At 39.7% G+C, this 21,278-nt stretch overlaps 1 protein-coding gene across 1 annotated transcript in view; it reads right to left on the reverse strand.

The window, feature by feature from the left end:
- The window catches only part of TRPC7 (transient receptor potential cation channel subfamily C member 7), a 72,782-nt gene that overhangs the window by 25,167 nt on the left and 26,337 nt on the right, over window positions 1-21,278 (reverse strand). Inside the window, exons 3-4 of the mRNA XM_059825305.1 lie at window positions 6,919-7,083; window positions 862-1,078 (exon numbers count right to left, since the gene is read on the reverse strand). Of these exons, the coding sequence (XP_059681288.1) occupies window positions 862-1,078; window positions 6,919-7,083 (382 nt within the window). The remainder of the gene's footprint in view (window positions 1-861; window positions 1,079-6,918; window positions 7,084-21,278) is intronic.

Below are 21,278 nucleotides of genomic sequence, written 5' to 3' on the forward strand. Positions count from 1 at the left end.
TTTCCCAATAAATCCTTCTGAACTTGTTTAGATTAGTGGTTCAAAGTAGCTGACCTGCCAGGAATAAATCGCGCCTATAGGAAAAGTAATACATCTGAATTTGCCTATGACTCCCTGGAAGTTTAACCTGTGCACGTGACAGACTTTTGCAGTTGAAGGGTTCATCCACATGAATCCCTACTTTATAATTGTTCGATAACAATTTCTTTTAAAAGATCTGAGTGCTATGCTGTCCTACCAGTAACAATTTCATACTATGAATATCATAAAATCCAACTCTTATTTACCTAGCAGTTTTCATCACTAGATCTCAGAGTGCATTACAAAGAAGTAAATAACAATATACCCATTTTGCAGATAAAGAAACTGCGGTTCAGTGAATTATAGTAGGATCTCATGGCAGGGTAATAAAACGGGCTGGTGGTCATTCCCCTCCCAATGGACACACTTACTTCTGCTCAGTTGAGATATAGAGCAATGTCCTATAGTGAAGCTGGAAGTTTCTGTGACTATATTACCTTCTTTAAGATGCAATGATTAAACTAACACAGGCAAACAGGCAATATCTATAGCATTCACCATGGAAAGTGGAAAACCAGAAAAGTGAGAATTTGCCAAGCAGCATTCAGTAATTTCAAAAGCAGTGGACAAGATCAAAGTCTTCTTTGATCCTGTTTTAATCAAAATACTGCCATCAACTTCTAATTTAGCCTCATGGTCGGCTTTTTTGTTTTTGAGGGTTTTGTTGGGGTTTTTTGCTTGGTTTGGATTTTTTTCCTTTGTCTTGTCACTGTCTATCATGCTATTTCTAGTCATGTTGAATTTCCCTGGAAGATTTGTAGACATTTTGGTTTTGCTTACCCAATACCCACTTCATGATCAGCAATTCTGTCCATGAGAACTGAGTTGTTTTGACTCTAAATATTTGTTTTGGATGATCCGTGATGGTCTCGTTGGGGAGATTTTTCACTCCTTCAAACCGATCTGAAGCATTCACTACTAACAGTCCAAGGAAGATTGTGAAAGAAACTGCATGTGCCACAAACTTCATGAAAGGACTGCGGAGGGTCCGTCCCAACTGCAATGAAACATACACAAGACATAAGACCTTTTTTTTCCCTTATCCACCTCCTGCAAGTTTTTTTCCTATAAAAGTTTGAACCATTTGCCCAAGGTGAAAAGGATTCAGAAATGAATTCTAGATCATGAACTAAACGGGGTTTAGCTTTGTTCAAGTTGTCCTTTGCTATTACTAGACATTATGCATTGCAGTTACACTTTGGATAATTTTCTATGCATGGCAGTATCTCATATTGCTCCTTTATACCCGCATATAATATCTAATTGTCCTGGCCATATGGTAAGTGGAAAATGAAGAGACAGGACATTTATACAAGAGACATGTTTGTATGTATATGTGTTATACGAATGTACTCACGTGGGTCAATATAAATCCTAATGATGGGCCCACTTTTCATCCTTACATCATTGTTATATATTAGAATCTTTTATTAATGCTGAATTCTTGGTTCATTAACGCTGTGTAGGAAATAGCCTTCTGCTTAAAGATTCTTTAGTAACGCTTTTAATACACTTTGGTATGATAGTCTTCTCCCATAATTACTACAAAAGCTGGAGATTCACTCCCCAGAACACAAGGATTTATTTCAATACATCAAGCCAAGAATCAGAGCAGCAGATCTCTTCACTACAGCTAATATTTGTTCCATTCTTCTTGAAAAGCTCTGTTTGTTAATTAATTTAAATAACACTCTTTTCATTTTACGTTTTCTGTGATCTAAGAAAGCATTGCTCCAGAAAGGTGTGAGAGTAGAAGCTTTTTTAGGTGTGCCTGTGGTGTTGGACACAATAGACAGCAAAGCAAGTGCCGTCCTGTATGCGCCCTTTCCAAAACCCCCTCAAAGCAAAGGGGATTTTTTTTGCAGTATATTACTCATTGATTATTTTCCCTTGATGAAAGGTATCCTCAAAATTTTCTTAACATCTACTGACTTGATCATAAAACTTCATAGGAAATACAAAAAAGGACTGAAAAAGGAAATTCCTTGTTTTCTTACTTACTTCCAATAGCAGCTTTGTTCAAAGGAGCCCAGGTCTCTGATCATTGCAGAGCAGGAAATATTTTAAAAGCAGGGCTCTTTAGGTCTAGCAGAAATTTAAAGGAAGACTTATAATTCTGGTTCTTATTTCTTTTTTTTCTCTGAATTTTTAAAAAGTCAAATAAATCATTTATAAAGTTGACAGAATAGTAAATCCTATTGGAAAATTTGAATGTTTCTAAATACCAGAAAGACTTTCCAATAAAGAAGACGAAAAAAATCTGCTCTATCCCCAAGCCCTTATTAACATGTTTGCTTCTTTCTGAGGTCAGCAACGATGTGTTTAAGTGGGTAGATATTGCACTGAATCAAAACCCAGGTTTCCTTAGTCTGGGAATATTATGGCAGATGTAGGAGTAAATGAAGTGTGCTAAAACCAGTCCCAACACTTGTGAAGCTGGTTCACTCCTCTGCTGTAAACCTTGGTGTAACATTAGTTCTCAACAGCTTTTTATGGCTGGTGTTGGGTAGATTTCCATTTTGTAGTGGAATTTATATTTCCAGTACAGACCTGATGGGTTGATGGGATATGTTTGAACAATGCTCCATACAGTAATAATCATCTCAGATGTTTTCCTTATATGACCTCTCTGAGAGAGCTCAAAGAGCAAGAGTAAAGTATAACAACAACTACAGGAGTATGGGGCCTTACCAACAAAGTTTTAAGGAAGTGCATTTGCAGTCTCTACGAGACTCATTTCTACCCTGAATTCACTAAAAGAGAAAAAGCACTTTCTATCGAATCATGAATTCTCTCCAAATAATTGGGCTTTTTCTGCTGTCTATAGAAACGTAAGAAAAAGAGACCTGAGATTAAAGTTGCACAGCCTTGGTTATCAGAGCAATAATCCTGTGTATTACAGAACCAAATGAATTCTGTGGGTAATTTCACTTAGTTGTCTAATGATTTAACAAAAGTCTGCCTTTAGTCAGTGTTACATCAGCATTTTACCCCCTTTATTACTGTGGAAATCTTACAATATTTTTCTTGAGCTGATGCTTTTCATATCTTTTCAGAAACCTGATTTTTAGCTAAGAGCTACAGGAGGTGAAAGTGTTGACTAGGATATTCTGCAAAAAATTAATGAAGCATCAATTCCTCCCATCAGCCTAATGTTTCATGAAAATAAGATATATTTTTCAAGCAACACGATACAGATAAACTCAAGGTGTGCAACTACTTGGATGTATCAATTTATCATTTACTTTTTAAAATCAAAATATCGATTTTTGTCAAATCGGGATTGCAGGGAAGTGCCTGGCTGTCACTGTTAAGACAGAAACACTGCCAATGTGTGAATACAAAGGTTCATTCTTAAGAGAATAGCTCATTTCATGACTTAGTATCCTATCTGTATTATAGGAAAATAATGAAGCATGCAGGCATGTCAAAAAGAAAATATAAAAAAATGTGAGAGTGAAACAAAGTTTTCCAAATGGAAATTAATCTCTGCTCTGAGAGACAGGAACAAATAAAGATAAAAATGTCATAAAGAAAAAACACATCACTGTTTTCAGTACTATGCTCACAGCAGAAGCATGAAGAATATTGTAGATAATTTTATGTAGCTTAACTAGGGAGGAAAATACCCTGAGTAAAAAGGTATAGGTACAGCTTTAGGTGGAGTGATCCATTAAAGATCCAGTGTTCAAACAATCCCCAGTGGGATCTACGGTCCATAAATCCCCAGCACAGCTACATGAAAGCCAGAGAACAACCCAGGCAATGACAGCCGTGTATAAATGATCTCTGTTAGTGTTGTAATACTTGAATGTGCACTTCAACTGACCAGAGAAGAAAGAAAATACTTCTTGAAGTTCTGCAGACAGCCCAAACAATCCTGCTTGCTCTTGTCATTACGTTTTTGGGCAGCAGACTGTGCAATTTTTCCATTCTATCTCTTATCTTCTCTTTTGATCACTGGTGAAACAAGTTTTGGACACCAACATATAAAGCAACAGTTCATTTCAGAGTCACAGCCTCCATGAGATGCATGAGTCAACACAGATATTTCGGGATAGGATAGGTTTACACTCCGTGCGTCTTGTCAGCAGTTTGTGCATCCAGAGGTGAATGAACAACCGACACTAAAATTGGTTTTAATAAAGACAGCTCTGTGGAACTGAATGTAAAAGAAGATTTAAGAGTTCAGTTGCAAACTCCAGTTAATACGATTTACTAAATTTTCAAGGGTGGTATTTGGTATGGTATATCCTAACTCCACAGAGCTTTATTACAGAAAATTTTCTGTTAGGGATTAAAGGCTTGAAAATATATTCCTTGCTAAGGTACATCCATGAAGGAATTATTCTGAGATATGAATTACTCTATTACCCTATGTGAAACTGCAGAATTTGACCAATGCATCTTAAGAATGTGATACACTATGGTATTGGTCAGGACAGCTCCTATAAACAGTATTCCACATTACAGAAATTTCCTTCTTTTTTCTCACTGTCTTAGCCCAGAAATGACTCATGCCTGGGCATCCATGTGTCTTTTAAGCCAGGTCTGATTTGATTTAAGTGAAATATCTTAGCTGATCGTTACTATGGAAAAATTATTTCATTACCCAGTTGTGTAACATCAAGATTGTTTCCATGACTTAAAAATCAAACAAAACACTTGTAAAATTGAGCAGGACAAAATTGGGCTGCTCAGAGCATCACATGCAAATCTTCTGTTAACTTCACCATCCTTTCAGTGGATATGCTGCCTGTGTAAAATTGTCTACAATACCACTATGAGAGCATACAAGGCTCATGCATCAACCCTCAGCCCTTGAACGCAATAATGACTATTTTGGGTGAGGTACCAAATCACGGGAGAAAAATGCATTCATTATTCAGTTATTTCTATCACCGGCCCCAGTGAAAAATCAAGACTACATTGTTCTGATCAATGCAAAGCCATGCATTAAAAGACAATTCCTGCCTGAAAGAACTTTCAATTTGACTTTATGACAGAAGTTTCTGTATGGTTTTTCACAGTCTAAAGTGGAGTGAAAAGAAAGGGACATTGAAAAATGAGAATGCACAAAAGGTTTAGTGTAATGAAATCACAGTCAATGAAAAGTTAAGTCCCTCTCCCTCTATTTTTTTTTAATTTTAATACACCTACCTCAAGAAATTAAAACCAAAAACCTTTCTCAATCATTTCTTATTTCTGCTGTAAAACTGATTTATTTTGAATTTTTTGCCTTAGTTTTTTTCCCCTTAGTTTTTATGCTTTTCATTTAAATTCTCCACATATTTCTAGTCTAATTGTTCTCCCCACCTATTGCTATATTCAAATACAACCTCTGTAATTCTGAGAATACACCACAAATGTTGCTGTTGGCTGATATGCCAACTCCCAGCACATTCAACAGAGCTGAAGGAAATTAAACAGCTTCATAAAGCCCTGCTAGACTGAGGTCTGACATAACAGAATCAACGTGGTAATTCCACACATGAATTCCCTCTATGACCTAACCACAGCCACCCGCAACACAGCCCGGCTTTCACATGCAATTCTCTGTGTGAAACTCCGGAGTCCTGTCCAGTGTTCACAAAAGCTGTGGGGTTTTGAGTTGATACAAACCTTGAGAAAATGAAGTTACATTCTCAATTACTCTAAGAGAAAGTACTTGGAAATATTTTGGAGGACAACAAGCCTTAAACACGTTTTATTATCTCAGATGTTCTGGAAGACTGTTTTCAAATGGTCTGTCTGATTGCACCAACGTAAATCTTTTCAGATTATAGTCTTTCCTTAAAACCCATCCATGGATATATGATTTCTTGGGCTTGACAAATTTAGAAAGGATTCCTTGCTGGCTTTTAAAGGAAATGGGAGAAGATGCTTTCAAGACTGAATAAATTACCAGCGCCAGGAGTCATTTTATCAAATTTAAGTATCTCTGATAAGCCTCCTCCTGAAGACCTCTACATTGTAATAGATGATGTTGCTGGCTATTGCTGAATGGGAAATTATCTTCTTCCCTGCCACCCCTTTCTTCTGTGGGGAGAGTACCGAAAAAGCTGTTTGTCACTCAGGTTGGAAACCTCACTACAGATTTCATGCCACAGACAAGTCAAGCTTTTACCTAAGCTAATGGTTGGCTCTGGTCCTTTGACCTCTAGGTCTTGGCAAAACTCTCCTGCTCTATCTGATGCTGTGTATCTAGGTACACAGCAGCTTTCCAAGTTTCATCATCTTTTCCCTCAAAACCATAAAGATTGTATGATTAAGTTTAGTCTTCTCTGCAGCACTAAGCAGTCCCCTGGGGCTTGCCAGTGTTTCAGGCACATGTGCCATAATGTTGCTCCACTAACTAAAACCACAAGATCAGATAGAAAGAAAGGGAAGAGAGGAACCCTGAAGATGGGAGGAACCTGCAACAAAAAGTACGTAAAAGGAAAGAGAGTTTAAACATCAGAGTTAACTAAAAGGGCAACAAAGATCTTCTCCTTTAGTTATTCCCCATTTTGGTGGTTCTTCTATTCTTTCTTCACCTCATTCCCATGTTGTTAACCTCCTATCCATTTCTTGTTCCTATTCTTTTCTTGTCACTCACTGTCTCAACGTTTCCTTCCCCCATCACCCCACCTTTATTACCTGTAAAGACAAACCTCAAACCATGCCTAATAGCTCCATTTGTGTATATCAAGCAACACCTCATGCTTGCTCTCCTCTGGGGCAATCTTAAAGGATAGCATGAACCCCTTTCCAATGGCATCACAGAAAAATCTGTGACTTCATTCTAGGCCCTGGATAGCAATACCATAAAAACCATGCACCTTAATGAGTTTGTACCTTGCTGCAGGGAGCGATCCAGTAGGCTATGGCGAGGAAGGGCAGGCCAATGGAGACCCCAAAGACAGCCAAGAACTTCACAGCTATAGATTGCTGCCGTAAGCCTGAGAGGTTTTCATACCACATGGTGAGCAATTGCTGCTGGCAGTTGGGGTGAGCAACAAACTGTAAGAAAAACAGAAGTAGAATTATCAGCAGCATTGTCTGAAGAGGATGAGATTTCAGTGAATAACCTGCTGAACTTGCCAGCAGAGCAAGACGGGGCATGTCTTTGTTGTTGTCCAACATAGCTTATGGTGTCACAAACAGAAAACTGCAACCCCAAAATCCCCAGGTACTGGCAGAAGGTGTTTCACTTCTGCTTCTTGTCTTCTCTAGATAAAAGTTTTGTTAGACAGCAGACCGTCTAGGCCAAAACCCAACATCCGTCAGTGGCCAGCACTGACAAAGTGCCTCTGTGGGGTCAGCAGTTACAGCAGAGGCAGTCTACATTGAGATTCAGAAAAGACACAGAGAGGCACTTCGACATCAAGCTGAAAAAACATCTGATAACTTGCTAAAGACATAGGCCACTGAAATAGTAGCTTCACACAGCACTAATATTACATTGTTCTATTCACTGCGTATGGACCCAAAGCGAACCATTCTGCACGGTTCTCCTTCTCCTGTAAACCAGAAGACATCCAACTGGTATTTTGCTACTTTAAATGCTTTATCTCAGATTATCTTTCAAAAAATGACAGCTCATTCTTTACTGATTGGACAAAAAGACAAATTTAAAAGCAGATGAAAAAGCTGTGGTGCTCTGGTACAGAAAGTACATGTTTTGTATCCTGTAACTGAGACTCTTTTTCAGTTTATTGTTCAGAGGAAAAAGAAAAGGCGAGCAGCAGAGAAATGAAAAGGGCAATTTCTAAATGGTAAAATTACAGCACCACTGGATCCCATGGAAGAGTTCTATAATAAAAGATTGAATTTCTTTATTTCATCTTGTTCTTCAGGGTGATTGAATTTAGAATGTGACTATCTTTATCTATTACAAAGAAAGATAATTAAAAGGCAAAATAACTGAAAGAAAAGACAAAAAATAAATATGTTGCTAATGTAGTTGATTGCATTAACAGAAGTGAGTGTTTCATTCTTGAGTTTTGTGGGTGAATACATGTTCTTAGGAGGGACATGTAAAACCTTCCACTATTTCAAAAAGCCGAGCTTTCTGGAGGTGAGGGGGAAGATGGAGAGGGCAGAGAGAGAACGGAGGACAGCAGAGGCTCCTAGGGCCCTTCGTGACGCTGTTGCCCCTGCCCGCGGGGGGGGCATGGCCCATGTCTGGCAGCTGCCCCGTGGTCCCGCTTCAGCCCTTTCAGCTGCCTCCAGCTGGGGGGAATTCAGCTGTGGTTGTACTGGGACCGAAAAGTAGAGAAAATCCTAACTGTGTTTTCATCTTCACTGTCTATGAAACGATGGTCAAATCGGGAATTTAATGGTCTCTCTTCTAGGTGTTTGCGTAATAACAAAACCCTTACCGTGAGTTTAAATGATTGGTTTATTGCTAGTGCAGCACAAAATACAGTTACACAGCAGTTAGGATTGCTGTGGAACTGTGCATTTCCTTCTTTAACAGCACATTACCAGCTATTTAACATGTGCTACTTCAGATGAATTAGGCTTTGGGGCCTGCATTTCTCAAAAAGAAAAAAAAATAGAAAGTAAGACTTTACCCCTTCCACTAAATAAATCAGAGTGAAGAAATTTGATAGGTACTTTTCACCTCTTTTGTCTTTAGAAATTTTTCCTGGAAATATTAACATTTTAACATGCCTTCTTTTAAGCTGCTTTCAGAAAAAGAAAGGTTTCAAAAAAGATAATCTATAAATCATCAGTCCTAGTCCTTCTGAGCATTTAAAATGTAAGGTTAGGGTGATGACAGCAGTATTGCAAGGAGGCATTTCCTAATGCCCAGTGTTTATGTTTGTGCTAACACTGCTAGGGCTTATTATCTTTCTGGCAAATGGACAGAAAGATGAAGTGGAAGGAAGCTAGACCGAGAATTGATTCCCTTTGTAAATTTTATTTTCAGCTATGATGAATTCAACAGCAATTGTAGCAACTCAGGGAAAGGAAAATTACACTGGTAGATGTGCAGACTTCTGAGACGAAGGGCTAAAGCAACAGCCAGGCTTCCTCCTGCTCTTGTAATTGTTCACCGCATTATAAGAATTGATTCAGACAAAGAAATTCAGTTGTCCTTGGCAATGAGGCAGTCAAAGACTTTTGCTGTTTGGCATTTCAGAGAATTCATCAGGCATTTGAATCTGTTCGTTGTTTCACTCTGTCTGGGAACAGCTACAATGAAAATACAAATATAGGAAAATTGAGAAGGAATTGCCATAAAACCCAGTTCCTTGGAACAATTTATTTTGTACAAGGCAATAAAGATTGGCGGCATGCCATAGAGCCTTGATGGTGTTCATCTTGCTCCGATTATTAAAAAAAAGAGGGAAAAATAAGATCAGGATAAGAAAGATAAAAGCATGAATGAGTTTTGGTGTGTTACTTGCTCACAGCAAGCAGTACAGTTTTTCATTATGTTTGCTCCATCAGCTATTAATGAAATACGCAGTGACCCTTGGACAATGCCAACCCTCACTCTATCAACATTTCAGAAATTGATCTTAGATCTCACCAGAGACATTACAGAGCCATTTAACTTTCTCCCTTCTCTGGGAATGGGCACTGACACCAAGTTAAAGATTCCACTAATGCTTTGCTTAGTGTCACAGGCACAGAAGAGAAGAGAGTTTGAGACAAAAGCTTCAAGGCAGAATGCTTCAAAGGGTAGTGAAAAATGGTGATATAGTATATTGAATTTCAGAGGCCTAAATGCTGCAATGCTTTTTCAAAGCCCCCATTAAATGCTATTTCCCTTTCTTCAGTACTGGAAAATGAGGCTAGGAGGCTTTTAGGGGCAAACTGTGGCTGCTCTTGGGCTGCATCCCAGAAGAAGAGAGAGGCAGAAAGCATTGCAACAAGAGCGGTGTGGCCAGGGCTGTGCAGAAGGGCAAGCTATCGCTGGCTGAAATGGAAGCACCGCCAGTGGAGGGGATCACGTGGGTCCAAGAAGAGCCATTTAAAAGCATTAAGTGCTTTATCTCGTGGGCAGAGTGAGTCCCCTCCAAGCTGATAAAGGTAAGGATCTGGGAGCTCAAGCAAAATTTTTTCTGGTGCTTCTGCATTCAGAAACCACAGTGGCAGCTTTTCTGGTCCCATGCACAGGGACCCCAGCAGATGGTGGGTTTTCCTTATACCATGCATACCTCTCTGATTTAGGAAGGAAATTGTACTTCCCTCCAGCCTACCACTTACACATTTAAAAAAGTTAAAAAAAGGCTAAAAAAATTAATAATAAAAATCACACATCAATCTGAAGAGCCAGCTCAAATAATGAAACTGCCAAAGTGGCATTTTTGAGAGTCACTGAAGGACACAGCAAAGTATTGACACCTCCAAAAGCCACCGTTCTGTGCTACAGGGGATTAAACGAGTGAGATTAATATTTGTCTAGAATATGGAAAAAATCTCTCAAAGCCTTCAGTGGGAATTGAAAGGGCCCAAAGGAACTGTTTTACACGTAGAAATAAAGAGAATGTTTTAGAGACCACTGTGGATACCACATTGAACAGTAACTTTTCCACATTGCTATCTAATTTGATGTATGACAGCTCTTTCTCATAGCTTATCATGTATACGCATTGTGGGAAAGCACTTTACAGCTCTCATGACAGAGAGTGAGATTTTTTCCTCAGCACACTTGTTCAAAAATGCATGAGTTTCACTACACAGACAGTAAAGTACCTTTATAGCTCTATAACTGTACAGGAAGTTACTTCTGATAGAGAACACTGTAATAGAGAGACTTTCATATTTTATTTTCTATTATATTGGACAGAGAAAGAGTCTGTGATGAGGACCCTGGTCACTGCCGCTGTTTAGTATCAGCACTGTGGTTGCCTAAGCTGTCAGTGGTTAGGTGCTGTTTAAATCCCTGTCCAAAATAAGCCACGGTCCCTACCTGAAGGGCATATCTCTTATCCCATGGCACATAACAGATAAGCTACAGCCAGGCGAAAAAAATCCCCAGAAAATTCTTGAAAGTGTCAGACAATGCTCAGACAGCCAAAAAAAAAAAAAAAAAGGAAAAAAGTATATTTATATTGGACAGAAAAATGCTGTCAGCAGAAAAAATAAGGAAACTTACGGCAAGACACGTAAAAGGCAGAGGTCAGCCTCAGATGATTGGAATTAATCGTGCAGAAAAAAAAAAAACAGTTTCTTTTTTATTACTGAAATAATTCTAATTCCCTTACGAGTGCAGAAATCTCCCACTGAGGCAAAAGAATTAACCACTCAGGCAGGATCATCTTGCTTTGCTAACGCACCCTACACTGAATAGCCAGGGGCTGAGGTAAGAAGGAAAAACTCATCAGTGAAAACCCTTTAAAAACCTGCAGGAACTAACAAAACGCAAACTTGTGACTTTAACATCCTGCTTTCACAGAGATACTCCTGCCGTGTCCTCTCCAGCTCGTCCCTTCGCTGTAAGCCTTACAACAAACGCTGGCAAACCTCAGCAAACAAAAGCTGCAATTCAGGTGAGCAGCGATGTGTTTAATCAGTGAGTAAGAGCTAGAAAAGGAGCTGCGTAAATAGATTTTCAGGAGAACACTGGTAATGTCAAGAGACACTGGCAGGGATGAGCCATTTTTCTTTCCATCATGTAGCTGCATTCATGTCCTTCGAACAACCTTTCTGTGTTCATTATAAAACATCTGTGTTTTGATGTAGCTCATCTCTTCTGCAAGCCTATGTTGATTAACACATTTTAGGCTGCAGCACCTGCTCACAGGAGCCCCCGGTTGGATGCGTAATGCATCGAATGCCAGAGATCCTAGTGAAAATGCCGAAACTGTTTTGATGACTCTTTTGAGTCAATCGTCACCCCGTGCCTCTGGATTACAAGGGAAAATGAGAGGAGCATCAAGTGGATTGTACACATGGCTTTTCCCATTTTGCCGGGGATGTCACCAGGGAGCACAGGAGCATGGAGGAAAATGTTCAGGTGGGATCTGAACCAAAAAAATGAAAGTACAAAAATATTATTAAGAAGATTTCATGACACACCTCACAGACAAATACACCTGAGCTGAGCTTGCTGTGCTGGTGTTCCCAGCGCTGCTGTGCTCGAGCAAAACCAGAGGCAGGGAAGGGTTGGAAAGCTGGGCTTGCCCATCTGCATTTCAGAACCCTCCTCAAAGGAGATATGAAATCATCCTTTTTCAATGGGTTGCTGAAGATGCTGTGGAAGTAACAGCAAACATTGGCAGGGGTGGAAGAAACTCAGGGAAAGGTGGAAGCAGGATATTACTGCTCTTCTCCTGAAGGGTAAATGATACATTGCCATTTCAGCAAAGAGGATCAGATGAATTAAAGGGTAAACATATTCCCACATGACCACGACAGAAAAAAAAATGCAGTGAAAATATTAAAAAAACCCCATAATTTCCATGCTTTTAAACCACTTTTCACTTTTGAAGATTCATTCGATATTTTAAGCATTTTTAAGACTTGAAGCCTAAATAAAGAGTCTGGATTTATACGGAATAAAATACTTTTCTTGAACTGAAACATACTTTTTCTGGAAAAAAAAAACCTTGGAAAAAAAAAAGAAAATGTGTTGGAATAGCTTTTTGATCCAGTAAAAGACCCATCTGCTTGCAGAGTCATTTCACCCAGTGCAGAGCAGGAGACGACAGAGCTCAGTGGAAATTACTGAAGCTTGCTAGGAAATACACAGCACAGGAAAAGGCCAACATCTGCCTATGCCTTTTCTTATCTTCACCTTGTACTCTGTTCTGTGAACCTCCAAGTGAACAAAGAGCCCTTTGTTTTGAAGAAACTATTCTGAGACACCTTAACAGAAGCAGATGGGATATAATATATTTATTTCACAATGCGGAGTGCGGAAAGAACCCTGCCTTTAGCAAGTGCTTGTGCTATTAAACTATGACAAATGAGGTGGTCAGAGGCTAACTACAGCTGGAACTTGACTCGCTGTTGGCTGTTGAGTCTGAAAAGAGGTACAAGTAAAACTGTAGAAAGTTTAAGAAAGAAATAGAAAACTACTTGCCCCATTATTTACGAATTAAAAACAATAAGTAAAGTTCCAATCCAAATACCCATGCTGTGAGACTATGACCTTTTCACAAAAGAGACCTGCTCTAATTATAGTTAAATTCTAGCCATGGTCACAGGCCCAGTTTGTAAAATACTTTGCACCAGAGTAACCTTACAAGGGAGAGTAAATCAGCAGGTCCAAATTCCTTCACCCAGACGCAAAAAAGAATTTCATGGAACCCTGTTCAACCTGAATGAAAGAAAATTCAACTGATCAAGACTCGTTTCAATGGGATCTGACCATTGCATAAAAATAAACACTCCATGAAAAAAGGTCCTCTGAGATATTGCAGTTGCTGCAGACACACACAGAGAAGAAGATAAAGCAAGGAAACGTCCCTGCCCCAAGGATTTCTGCAGCTTTCCCTCTGTCCCTGGGGTTCATTTGACTGTCTAATGGCATCACACAAATATTCATGAGGTTCTTGCTCATGCTGTAGATGAGCTTTATGACAGTCTTGGTGAATATTCAGATCTGATATCTGGAGTCTAACATCAGCGTTGATAAACCTGGTAGCAAAGGGAAAAGGTTTATATTTGTAGGCAGAGGCCGGATGAGCTGGAATTATGAGGACAAAATAAAAACAAATTGTGCAACCTGACTCCCTGAGTTACTTTTAATGCATAAAACCAGAAGCATTTATTATGGTTTTAGTAATAAATTACACCTTTCTTAAAATCTTCCACATGCACCCTTCTGAACCAAAAAATCTTTCGTATTAGAGCCACTTGGCAGTGGGGAAATACATGCTTGTATTAAATCCCAAGACACCAACATATTCCCCAGTTTTATGGAAATCCAATATCTGGATCCACGTGCTGGTTGACCTGAGTTATCTAATCCAAAATTCTGATTTTGAACACTTAAAACCTTAGCATAGCTACAGTTTTCAACCATGTCTCTTTCCTGTGACTCAGTCGGCTCTATAAAAGCAAGTGTGTCATTTGGGATAGATCTGCTTTCTGCTAAATCAGCAAGTACATTAACAGGATCAACATCTCACTTTGCAAAGGTGACAAGAAGACAAAACCAAGGCAGCGAAGGTCATCCCAGCATCCCAACGCTTGCGTAACTGCCCCAAATCACCCGTGCGGCACAGCTCTGTAAAGGAGATGGCGTGGTACCATTAGAATGAGCAACATGGATGGAACAGGATTTGCCCAGGCACCAGAGTGGTGAACAGGCACAAAATAAAATCCAATAAAAATAAATTAGTCTAATAGAAAACAAAAATAATGGGGTAAATAAAACTGCCAGAACTATTTCAACTGCAATTCGCCTATTGGCAGAAACGCTCTCCAGTGCTGAGTGAAAACACAAAATTAATAATTATTTTAGTAGCGGAAGGAATGGAGGGGAGATTATTTTTGTTGTCCTGTTACATTATAAATTCATGTTATATAGAATCAAGTCTGATATATTAGAGGTGTATAACTAGAAAATGTAGACTTTACACAAATTCTTTAATTGGTTCAGTTTAAACCTTGTTCTACCTAAAGTTTCTTTATAATTTTACTTCTCTGAGACAAGGATAGAGGCTCTTTTTTGTGCTAAGCACTCTTCTATAGCGTAGTGAATAAGGTGGTTGGCTCTTAAGCAAACTTCAGTTTCGTATTCTAGTCGGCTGCGTGGTTTCTGAAGAGATTTGTTGCTAATGTCTGGTTCCTCCTCTTTTTACATGTATGAATAAATCTTATCACTGAATTATTTATCTGAAAACAAGCAAATGAATTGGATGTCCCAGCCTCTAACATTCCAGGGTTTTCATATCTGTACAGAATGAAAACCACTTGGAAATCCTTATTATTTAATTATTCATCTGAAAACATGCCACTATAAAAAGCTACCAAACAACAAGCTGCCTTTGGTATCTATAAAAAAAAAAACAAGACAGTGGGCACAGAAGACGACATTTAAAATGCTATAGCTTATTCCTCCCCCAAGGAGAGTCACTAAACTATTTTCCCTTGGCTATGTGGTGAGGAAAGGCTGGGCTGGTGCTCAAACTCAGATGCCTCCATTGTAGATGGCTTCACTCCCAGCAGAGCTGATGGAGAGAAATACTCACTCATAGGATGAGACTCCCTCACCATGAGGTATAGAGTCCCAAAAACGTGCTCAAATGTAGACACCTACAGGTGTGTGACAAGAATGCCACATAGGAGAGCCACACCCTTGGTCAGTACCCATGCAGAGACCCAAATTTGAACACCACTTAGGAAAATTCCCTCAGTAAATTGAAATACTGAATCTTATTTTTTTTTTGAGGGGTTGTACTCATCTCCATCTGACTTCCCATCCAAAATGCACATTTGCAGGTCTACTGCCTATGGGGAGATCGCTGAAGCCAAAATTGGGGGCAACTAAGGTCAGGTTTGTAGCAGACCATTTTAATTGCTCTTTTCTAAGATAATTTTGTTATTAATAAAGGTAATTTTAAGTCCTTTCAGCTGTGATGGGCATCCATGCAATGGATTTGATGTGTTCCTGTGCTCTCTTGTCAATGTCTTGATGGACATCTAAGACCTTGTGGCATTTTGCAAATTAAAATAATTAAGACTGCATATTACAGTAAATTGGGAATATTGCAAACACCACTCAGGATGGAGAAATGATTCATTCAAGCCTTGAGAGGATGGATGTATGTGCAGGAAATAACAAAATGAGATTCATCTTGGAAAAGAAAAGAAATTAAAACATCTGGGCAAAAGGAAATCATCAGAACTACAGATTTTAGTGGGAGGAAGGAACCTTGCTAATGAAATACTCAGAGACATAGAAACACATTCTGTGAGGAAGGGAAGTAACTCCTTCCCTTTCCAGTATCTCATAAAACGTCTGTAATATGCAATTAAAAATGTAAAAAGATAAATTACATGGATAAGCTTAAAAGTCCAGAATGACCACAGTGTTTCCACTGTTCAAAGAGAAATTAAATTACATTTGTACAGTATCAACTGATTCTCCACTGATGGAGACAAGAGACACTTGTCTTCCCACCACCACAGTCCAAGCCATCGATGACTCCACAAGACCTCAGTTAAATATTCCTGAAGCTAAAGAGTGGAAAAAAAAATATCCAGGGATTACAGAAACAAAATCAAAAAGCCAACTTCCTGAAAGCCTTTCTTCTTGAGGAGTTCTGCTCCTTGAGGCTTCACATTTAGATGGTAAAACATAACCCCTTCCAGCCGTATCTGTGCACGTTAAAGCCATTGGGGTACAGAAAGATCAATGTCTGTCCCGTGGGAAATTCCTAAACTTAATTTTGTTCCAAAGAAGGACAAACAGCCGCAAGAGAGATTTTCTGCGGCTGTTCTTCTACCCAGCTCTGAAAGCTGTGGAGCTGAAACATTTCATTTGGGTTACCGAAATGGAGTTTTCCATTTGTGTTAAGGCTAATGCACAGGCTGTGTGCGAGGCGGGGGGCGGTGTGCCCCGGGGTGCCCTCTCCACCTGTCCCCTGCAGCAGTCCCACCCCAGGGCATGGCATTGCAGGGATTTACAGGATAACTGCAAACTGAGAGCACACCGAGCTCGCAGAGCCATAGCTACCCCACCATGGCACGCAGCACAGATATAGTCCTTGCTCTCCAAAGGGAGGTGTTTCAGAACTTCTCAACGCCCCTGGGCTCCTCCTGCCCTCTGTTCTCCAGCACATTTTCTTGTGCTTCCCTTGCAAACACCAAGCTTTTCCAGTCAACCTTCCTAAGGATGCACTAGCTAATCTCTGCCCCAGCCTGTGTTCGGGGCAGTGGCTGTTACTGCACTTTCTGAGGGGCAGAGCTGGCTCCTCAGCAGGAGCAGGGCTGGTTCTTTTGCCCATTCAGGGACTAACCTTCTCTAGCTCCTGGGTGGCGTGGAAATGCTGCAGGTGGGCCCTCATTCAATGGTGAGAAGTACCCTGGAAGGCAGTTCGTGCACAAGATATTGTGCAGGGTAAAACCGCATCCTCTGAGCAAATGAATAGGGAGCACAGGTTGTTGCAGCAGTTGACGAGAGCTGGGACTTCTCATGCCCTTGAGTAACTGAGTCGCGTGACCAATGCAGTGAAAAATTATAATCTAATGCAGCCATGAGTATTCTGTTCAGAGCATCCTCCATATGTTAATTATTAATAATACAGTTATGAGAAAAGTTCCTGTTCCAGCTCTCTATTAAATAGGATTTACACAGCCATCTGGTGTTCTGTTTAATTCTTATTAATTTTTTTTTTCAAACCCAATTTCTGTGCCTTACTGTTAATTAAATTAAAACTCGTGAAAGAGAAAGGTGCTCTGGCTTTGCAATGGTTATGAACTGAGCTGCTAACTGAGAAAATAGAGGTGGCCAGTCAGCATTTGCAATTAAAAGAATACAGCGATGATAATTCTGACATTGGGGAAGAAAGAGAACTAATGTCACCTCCTACAGAGAAGCACAGCTTTAGACCTAAAGCTAAATGTTGACATATAAGCCCTCTGCCAACATTAAAGGATGACAAGAAAGGAGCATAGCAGTACAGACAAAAATGAGAACAGAGAATATGAAGTGCTTTGTAAAGCTGATATACACGAGTAATATGGCTTTGTTGTTGTACATCAGCAGCTGCATTTCCTCACTATTGGCTGTACAAGGGATGAATCCAAAGCAGAGCTGTCCCAGCCTCTGTACCTATGCCTCTCACTGGTAGAAATCACACCCTGGCTTAATTAGAAATGAGTTCACGCACAGGGAGAACCTGTGCCACCTTTATATTTCCAGTATCTGACTGGAAACAAAATCTTTGTTTCATGGAAAGAAAAAACATTATTGTGCAATTTCCAGTCAAGAACATGAAGTAAATTCTTCATTAAATGTTGTAAGCCTGCATGAAGAACAGCTGAGAGTATCCTTGGCTCAAGAAGCTCAAGATCAGTTTTGTTTTCTTTCCGTGGGACCAGAACTCCAATTTAACAACTCGAGCCACTTTTGGCTATAATCCACCAGAAACACCCAATCTAAATAATTTCTATTTCACCTTAATGCTGCTTTTAATTTTGCCATTTCCATGAGTAGCTGCTGGACTCCGCCACGGTCTTTGCTCTCACACTGTGATGGTTCCCCAGCCCTCTCCTACAATATCTGAAGAAACCACCTGAACAGCCTTGCTACTGCATCAGCAGGGTGCTCTGTTGCTCTTCCTGCACCCAACCTTTCCCCTCACTTTGCCTGAGGCCCTGCACAGCCGTAGGAGAAAGAAATCAGTTCTTGACGGGTGTATACAAGCGTGAAGCATAGCTAAATTACACCAGGGGAGACAATAGTAAATTTGCAACGACCCTATAACACGGGCTAAAAGTCCATTTCTTGGAAAGCATCCAGGACTCAGTAAATGCTCAAATGTTTGCAAATTTTTTGTTTTGCTCTTGACAAACTGTTCCCATTGTAATAATTTTCGAGGAATCATAAATCAGTAAGACAGCTAATTTGAAGGAAGAAATTGCTCTGGAAAACTTGAATGGAGGACATTTGAGTGCAGTTTTCCAAGAATCTTGGAGTATAGAGACATTATTTAGTTCTTTCAGGAAGGGTAGAAAATTAGAGTAATAGAGCATTTTTAAAGACCACTTTGTAAACTACTGTAATTTTAGCTCTCTCCTTGCTGCAAAACATGTACAAGCAGAGTTTCTTAATTCTTCAATGACCTTCTATATAAAGTCCTTCAATTATATGAGAGTCTTAAACTTGTTTTCTTGCCAGCATCTCATATGTGCTAGTAGCATGCTTTGCAGAAAAGAAGGAAAAAAAAGAGACAGACAAGTGAAGTCTGGAACTTGGGATGCTTTCTTGAATGACTTTCCAAGATTTATCTCAAATTTTGTGAATTAGGAAAAAAAGATAATGATCAATAAAACAGTGTCCTTTCAGTTGAACTGCTTTTTTGGAGTGGCAAAGGGGTGACGTAACAGGGAATTCTACTGGGAAGCACAAAGGAAGAAGTGCAGAGAAAGATCATTTAGGGCCTGGACAAAAACCTGTTGTAGGTACCAGCTGCAAGTTTACAGCATAGAGGAGGTAAGAAGGCTTCTGTCCCCTTTTTAGCCCTCATGTGCAAACAAGGTTTTCCTGCACCGACAGAGTGTGGTTGATGAACAGGTCAGCGAACAAACCTCCCATTCAGCTCAAGGCCAGGTTGCCCCTGGACTTGGGGATTTTCAAGCAAGAATTTGCCCTTCAAAAACAGAGGCACAAGAAGCACATTGTTTTGGGCTAAAAGCTAGCACAAGGTTGATGGCTGAGCTCCCGGCTGGGCAGGCATGACGTGCACTACACGCAGGGGAGGTGCAGCCTCTACCTCCGAGCAAGTGTGACTTATTGGGGAACACAATTGCTGAATTCAAGATTAAGAAGATACTATATTGGAACCAAAATTAGGACCTACAATGTAAACTGTATATGTAGCATCAACTACATCCCTAAAATTTTCAGACGGGCACATAGGAAGAAAAAGACAAAAGATGGCAGAGTCCATTTAAATCCATACAATGCAATGGGATGGTTCTCAGTTTCGAAAATCTGCGATCTCTGCCTCCTCCTGGCCTTTGAGATGGAGGACAACTCCATGAGGGCTGTGAGTTGGGCAGGGGATGGGAGAAGCTGGTAGACCAGCTGCTCCAGTTAAAGAAAAATACCATTCTTAGACATGGTGGCTGCGGTGACTGCACTGTGTGAGGATGATGAAGTAACAAGAAATTTAAAAGAACAAGAAAGATTTTAAAAGTTATGCAAAGGCCTGATGAAACTCTACAGATGCAATTGCTATCCTGCCTGAGGATGGGAGCCTTTGACATCTTTCCCAGACTCTGGAAATAAAAGTGTGATAAAATGCAGACTGTATCAGCAGCTGTAAATGGATATTAAATAATAATTTTCAATATAAATTGTTCTCTGCACATTTTCATTAAAGAAAGCCTACTGTAGGCACTTAGACTACTAATACTGAAACATGAATTAAGAAGCTAATGGTAGAAATAGATTTTTTTAAAAAAATCAAATATTTCTTAGAATTTCAGATGCAGATGCAAATATTTAGTCTGGATACTAACTTAATTTAAAAAAAAACGTAACAACTAACACCTCTTTTATTTTATTTTCTCAGACCATTATGAAGTCCCTAAAGTTGTCTTGTCTAGGATTCTTCTTGCTGTTCATGGGAAAGAACGAATATAAAATACTTCAGGAGCTCTATACTCATTCAAGTAAGCACACCTTTATTTCTTTGGCTCGTCTAGAACTTGCCAAGATGGATAATACAAAATTGACCATCTGAATATTGATGCTAATGATAAAGGTGGGGAGATTTTTTATAGCAGGGGTGGCAGGCACAGCTGTAGTCCCTTCATTAGTCCTACCCTGCTAACTAAACTTCCAGGACAAAAAAATGGCAAACACAACTATTTCTGTGCCATTCCAGTTCTAGAGTGTAGTTAAAAAACTGGAAAGGTCTCCATGTCCTTGGGACTGTTTCTGGGTGAGTTACAGTCACCCACGTCTCAGCACCCGGACTTGGCCTGGGCGGGCAGCACTGTCAGACCAAGTGATGGGGCTTGGGGGTTTGGGCGCTGTGGGTGGGAAGTCACTTGGTCCGTCTACCTCTGTCTGCCTTTCACACTTGAAGGTCCACATGCGATCTCGCTTACGCCTATGAGTCATTGCATTGGCTTTGAAAAAGTGACTTGAAATTTACAGAATCTGCCCAAGAATTGATTTATTAAATATGTACAATAACTCACCCTCCATCGCACCTCTCTCTATTATAGGATTTTTCTTAAAATGAAAATAGATTTCAAAGCACAGCATTTGTACACGTAAGCCTAAATACCTCTCAGCTGGATAAAAAACTTGTACCTGAAATCTATTGCCTCTTAAGGAAATCATTACTGTGTTACCATAACACAATCTCTTTGTTCAGCAAGTGTGATAAATACCAGTCTATTATCATAAGTCACTGCCAATAACCAAAGCAATTTATCTGAATGTGTCTCTGCTTCCCACAAATGAAACTATCTTACTTTCGAGTGAGCAGTTAAATGCTCATCTTACACATAGACATATACAGCCTGCTGAAAAGAATATTCTAAGTGCTAACCTGAGAGTCAACATG

This window comes from Gavia stellata, chromosome 16, assembly GCF_030936135.1.
Source record: "Gavia stellata isolate bGavSte3 chromosome 16, bGavSte3.hap2, whole genome shotgun sequence".
Classification (NCBI taxonomy): domain Eukaryota; kingdom Metazoa; phylum Chordata; class Aves; order Gaviiformes; family Gaviidae; genus Gavia; species Gavia stellata.